The 5728-nt window shown below is 62.8% G+C and overlaps 1 protein-coding gene across 2 annotated transcripts; it reads right to left on the reverse strand.

Moving 5' to 3' along the window:
- Positions 1 to 232: 232 nt before the first annotated feature.
- LOC139682852 (myosin light chain kinase, smooth muscle-like) lies at positions 233 to 5002 on the reverse strand. Of its 2 annotated transcripts, XM_071577480.1 has the most exons (11): positions 4985 to 5002; positions 4074 to 4153; positions 3537 to 3735; positions 3087 to 3177; positions 2757 to 2960; positions 2138 to 2355; positions 1563 to 1686; positions 1332 to 1484; positions 1081 to 1201; positions 926 to 1007; positions 233 to 583 (listed from the first exon to the last, which is right to left on the reverse strand). In XM_071577480.1, the coding sequence occupies exons 3-11, from the start codon at positions 3550 to 3552 to the stop codon at positions 528 to 530; spliced, it is 1065 nt and encodes a 354-aa protein (XP_071433581.1). In that variant the 5' UTR covers positions 3553 to 3735; positions 4074 to 4153; positions 4985 to 5002; the 3' UTR covers positions 233 to 527. The 2 variants fall into 2 exon arrangements, 1 of the variants encoding a protein (XP_071433581.1); XR_011699680.1 differs by lacking the exon at positions 4985 to 5002 and having other exon boundaries at positions 793 to 1007; positions 4074 to 4192.
- Positions 5003 to 5728: the final 726 nt, after the last annotated feature.

Here is a 5728-nt window from a genome sequence, read left to right on the forward strand (position 1 = left end):
TGGGACACCCAGGGCTGCTGCTAAAGCCATCCCAGTCCCTGTGCCCAGGGTTAACAAAGGTTGGGAAGAGACTGATATCAGGTCTCCAAAGGTTGGCACAGTTTGGACAGCTGTTTCCCACCCCTCCCAGTGATTTCGGGGCATAAAGGAGCAGCACAGGGGGCACAGAGATCTTTGGTGCTTTATTGGTGCCAGCTCGAGCCTGGGCAGCCACAGAGAGACATGAGCAGAGGCTCCTTGCAGGGACAGCAGGCAGGGCTGCCCCCACACCAGCCCAGGGACACTTCAGGAACCCAGAGCTCACCCAGGGGAGAGGGGTCTGTGGTCTGGGTCCACCCCAGGCTGGTGGGGTCACAGTGTGAGCTCCTGGAGGGGTGCCATCCCCAGGCCCTGCTCCTCCCTCTCCAGCCACTCTAGGTGGTCCACAAGGGGGGTGACACAGTCCTGCTGTCACTGCTCTCTGCCTCCTCTGTGGCTGCAGTGGTCCCATCATCCTCTTGGTCCATCAGCAGCTCCAAGGGGTCAGGTCAGTGTTGAGGCAGAGCCCCAGAAGGCTGTTCCTCCCCTGGGCTGCAGCCCAGGCCTGTGGGAGGTGGCAGAGGGAACAGTGAGGGGCCATCTGAGCTCCCCTCCCTCCCTCCTGTGCTGGCAGCACCCGTGGGGATCAGCTCTGGATCCCAGAGACTGGATCACACCCAGAGTAGGATGAGCCCATTCCAAGGCTGCATTAGAGGGATTAGGAGGAGAGAACCCCAGGTCCTGGAGCAGAAATGCCACTGTGGGGACACACACCTGGGTGTTTGGAGGCACCAGGGCAGGCTGGACCAAAAAGAGGGGAAAGATGCCCAGGAGCACAAGGTGAGAATGGCAGAGCAGAGAGAAGGGGTTGGTGATGCTTTGGGGATGGTGCCTCAGGGGCCATCACCTTCCTCATCCTGAGCCTTCCTCTCCAGGTTCTGGGACAGCAGGGTCAGCCTGTTGAGGGCCAGCAGGGCTTTCCCTGTTTTCTGGAGGGAACAGAAGGAGCAGTGAGCCCTGGCAGAGCCACCCCCACCCCAGCCCCTCACCACCCCCCAGTACCTGCCACTTCCGCCGCGTCAGGAACTGCCTGATCCTGTCCTTGGGCAGGGCCTTGGAGCTGCTGGGCTGGGGGTGCTGCAGCCAGGGGTGCAGCAGAGCCCGGGCACTGGGGGGCCGCAGCCTGGCACAGAGCAAAGGGGTGGTCACAGGAGGCCACCCCACCATCACCCCTTGGTTGGTGGAGCACCCTCTCCACCCACCACAGCACCCAAACCCCAGCTCCACACCCCACAGCCACTCCCAGGTCCTACCGGGGGTCCTTCTGCAGCAGTTGGCTGATGAAGTCCTTGGCTTGCTGGGAGATCTCTGAGAAGGTCTCCTCCTCAAAGTCCCACCGGGCAGCCGTGATGTTGCTCAGCGTCTCCATGTCCGTGTCCCCCTGGAAGGGGGACTCCCCACTCAGCCTGGAGAGGTGACCCCAGGGCATCAGAGGCAGCTCAGCCGCCTCCAGCCCCACCTGCCTTTCCCAGGAGGCCACTCACAGGATGTAGCAGATGACACCAACGCTCCACATGTCCGTGGAGAAGCTCACAGGCTCAAAGGCAACCACTTCTGGGGCCATGAACTCAGGGGTGCCGTGCAGGACCTTCACGGGGGTGTCTGGGGCTGCAGAGAAGATGGAGGGGCAGGTGTCTCTCTGGAACCTCCCCAGGACAGGTGTCCCACTGGGACACACACACCCCTCCCCAGGGCAGGTGTCTGCCCAAGACCTTCCCAGGGCACGCCAGTGACACACCAACCCCCACCAGGTGGATGAGCTCCCACGTCCAGGTGGACCTGCTGCCCTCCAGGACCCATCACAAGCCATGGTGCTCTCTTAGACCATCTCTGGGCACTGGGCACCCACAGGCACAGGGGTCTGGGGGTCTCCACCTCAGCAGCAGAGCTGGGCACAGGTGGGTTTCCCCAGAGCCTCTGGCTGGCATCAGGAAGGGCCGGGTTTGGTGGCACAGGCTCCCAGGCAGGAGGACATCACACTCCTCACTGAGGTGCTGGGCCAGCCCCTGTGACAGTGACAGTCCCCGCCCTGGACCCCCAGGACCCCCTCCTTGCTCACCCAACTTCCGTGCCAGGCCAAAGTCGATGATCTTGACCCAGTGGCTGCTGGGGCTGACACAGACGATGTTCTCTGGTTTGAGGTCGAGGTGGACGATGGCCTGGCCATGCATGAACTGCAGCCCCTCCAGGATCTGCTGCATGTACTGGGCACTGCTGGGCTCCGTGTGCTCAAAGTCATCGTCCACAATGCGCTCAAAGAGCTCCCCACCTGCCACGCTGGGGACAAACAGGGGCTGGGCACCCTGCTGGGCTCTGCCAGCCCCAAGGAGGGGCTGCCCCCCTGGGGAACGAGACCTGATGCTCTGGGAGGATCTCACCACTCTTATCTCCAGGGTCTGCAGGTCCCTCATCCATCCCATATCCCAGGGACCCCTCCTCACCTGCCACACAGGGGACAACAAGGTGCAGAGGACTCCACTGGGGTCTGGCAGCCCCGAGGAGTGGAAGTCCCACCAGGGAACCCAGACCTGATGCTCTGGGAGCATCTCACCACCCAAACCTCCAGGGTCTCCCCATCCATCCTACACCCCATGGCACAGAGACCCCCTTCCCACACTGAGTGCTCCCCTGGCAGAGCTCAGAGCACCCCAAAACGTGACTCAGTGCCCCCCACTCACTACTCCATCACCATGACCAGCTGGGTGGGGCGCTGGAAGGCAGCGAGGCACTGCACGAGGCGGGGGTGGTGCAGCAGGTTCATCAGCTCCACCTCGGCCCGGGCCGCCTCCCTCTCCTTGGCCGTCCGTGTCCGGAAGAATTTCCCAGCCCGGATTTTGCCGGAGGCTTTTTCCTGCAGCCGGTACACGGTGCCAAACTTCCCCCTGGGACAGAGCGAGGATGAGGGATGGAGCAGCCACCACCACCACCTCCTCCCTGCACCCCACAGGGGCTGTGCCTGGACAGCCGTGGACCAGCCCCAGGGGTGGGGATGTGGGACCCCCACTTACTCTCCCAGCTTCTCCAGCTGCGTGTACACATCAGAAACCTCCTCCTGGCTGTTGATGACCACATCACAGTGTTCAAAGGCCTCCTCAGCTCCTGGGGGGATGGAGCAGGGTGGGCCATGCAGGGATCCTCAGGGACCAGCTGCCTTTAATTCCCTTTCCCTGCTTATTTCTGTTCCATCCAGGACACACCACCTTCCCCACATGGTGCAGATGGGACACAGGAGGGACATGGGGACAGAGGCTGCTGCCACAGGAGCCCCTGGAGCAGCTCCAGCACGCTGCAAGTCAGGTTTGGGGTGAAAGGTGCTTTTAGGATTAAAAGCCCAAGAGAAATAGGATCATTAAAGAGAATGGGATGGAGGTTGGTGCTGATTTGGGGAGTGAAGGGGGTCACACCAACACTGGGGTCCCCTGTGCCTCTCCAGGGACAGACCAAGGGCTCTGCTGTACCTCCTGGCTGGGACATGGTGGTGCCACTGGCTCCTCACGGGGTGCTGGCACAGTCAGGATGGTGCTGGCACAGTCAGGATGGTGCTGGCACAGTCAGGATGGTGCTGAATGTGTCCCCAAGGGTCTGGCTGCCCCAGGCTGAGAGAGGTGACAGACAAGTGTCCACTCCAGCTGCTCCCTCAATCCCTGCACCTTCTCCCTGCGAGTGAGACCACTGTCACCTCTCCATCTGCACCCACACTGCCCATCCTAACCAGGAGGTCCATCTTGAGAGACCCAAAGGGACCAAACCAAATTTTAAAGCCAGGTCCCTTCTTGGACAGGGACAACCCCTTTCCAAGCTGATGTTTTTCCCATGCCCTGTCCTGCATCAGCCAGGAAATCCCCAGGAAAACTGCACTTGTAGGTCAAAGGACGCCTTTCCTTACACGTCCCCTCCACTCTCCGTCTACCAGAATGTTGGGAGGACAGGGAGGTGACACCCAGAGGTGCCGGGCAGCAGCACCCAAACCCCACCCCGAGAGCCACAGCACTGACCTGTCACTGTCCACTCCCTCCTGTCCCAGGGCACCAGCAGGTCCTTGGCCCTTCCTGGTCACTGTGGAGCCAGCAGGGACCTGCAGAGGGGGCAAAGGGGTAATGCAGGGGGTCAAGGACAGCTGGGACCACAATGTGGGGATGGCTCAGGGTGGAACCAAGAGCATCCCTCCCACTGCTGGGAACAGCCCCGGCTTCCCACTCCCTTTCCTTCCCAGCACAGCGTTTCCGGACTTGGGGGATAAACAACCACCAGCACCATTGAGCCCTCCCCAAATCCCGTCTTGAACCACAGCCCCAAACCCCTCCACGCCTGGGTGGCACCGTGCAGGGGCACAGGGCTGCAACACGGGGGTCTCAGCCACAGAAACCCCGGGGCAGGTGATCTGCAGAGCCCCGACACACCTCACCACAGGGCAGAGACTGAGCCCCGCTCTGCCCTCCAAGAACAAATCCAGAGCTCAGCTTCTCCCGGGCGTTAAATCCAGTCCCAGCTCACCCCGCCCCCTTCCCACCCATGGGTGGGTTCCCGCAGAGGGGCTGAGCACCCACACCTGCCCCCTAATCCCAGCTCCAGCTGCAGCCAACATCCCAGAGGAGCCATGGCCCTCCCACCCTGGGCTCCAGTTGCCCCCGGGGAGCTCAGCCCGGGGTTCAGGAAAGACGGAATGAAGGGCAATGGGGAGTTACAAAACTCCCCCAGGTCTCCCAGCCCGGCGTATTTGGAGGAAAATGGAGTTTTCCAGCCTTTATCCCCCCCAAAGCAGGACTGTTTAGCCACGCTGGCCATGCCTCAGTTTCCCCTGCTATGAAATGGGAATAACACCGTGATTTCCCCCCGGAGCTGAGCCCAGACCTGGGGATGGGGTGGGGAATGCCGTGCCCCCGAGGCGGTGTCAGCCCGGCGTTACCTGCAGTCCGGAGCCGAGATTTGGGGCCGCGCCAGCTCCGCCGAGCCCGTCCCGGCGCCGCCGCTCCCACGCTCGGCACAAAGTCCGCGGCCTCGGGCAGGGACTCGGGGACAAACGGGCGATGGCAGGGCCACCACGACCTCGCCGCGCCCTTGTCACCGTGCCCTTGTCACCGAGCCCTTGTCACCGAGCCCTTGTCAGCGTACAGAGCCCGGCCGGGCCGGGGGTGCCGAGGCTCGGGGGTCCTGCGCGGATCTCCCGGCTCGGCGCTGCCGCCGGCGCTCGGCTCGACCCGCTGGGATATCGACTGATCCTGGGGACAGGGAGGAGGACACGGCGGGGGCCTGGCTGGGGACAGGCGGATGGAGCACGGCTGGATGCATCCCGCCTGCCCGGCCGGGCATGGATGGGTGGATGGGGGAATGGATGGATGGATGGATGGATGGATGGATGGATGGATGGATGGATGGATGGATGGATGGATGGATGGATGGATGGAGACTCGCCGGGGTGAGGGCGGACACCGCTCCTGACCCGCTCACGGGCAGGATGAGGGTGGTGCTGGGCTGCTCCCAGCACAGGGGAGGGCAGGATGCGGCCCAGCAATGCGAGGGATCCCGGCAGCCGCTTGATGTCAGTGTTGGCCTGACGCTGCTCCCGGCGACGAGCAGAAAAACGAACAGAAAAAGGCCTGGAAGGAACAAAGATTTGGGATCTGGTGGGTGTGTGGAGCGGGGGCAGCTC

The sequence above is a fragment of the Pithys albifrons genome, chromosome 25 (assembly GCF_047495875.1).
Source record: "Pithys albifrons albifrons isolate INPA30051 chromosome 25, PitAlb_v1, whole genome shotgun sequence".
Taxonomy (NCBI): domain Eukaryota; kingdom Metazoa; phylum Chordata; class Aves; order Passeriformes; family Thamnophilidae; genus Pithys; species Pithys albifrons.

What these genes read in the sequence shown, in the direction of transcription:
- LOC139682852 (XM_071577480.1), bottom strand. An exon ending in GGTGTCATCTGCTACATCCT is followed by an intron (nt 1,485 to 1,562) that starts GTGAGTGGCCTC and finishes TCACCTCTCCAG; the next exon opens with GCTGAGTGGGGAGTCCCCCT. An exon ending in CTGCTGCAGAAGGACCCCCG is followed by an intron (nt 1,202 to 1,331) that starts GTAGGACCTGGG and finishes GCTCTGTGCCAG; the next exon opens with GCTGCGGCCCCCCAGTGCCC.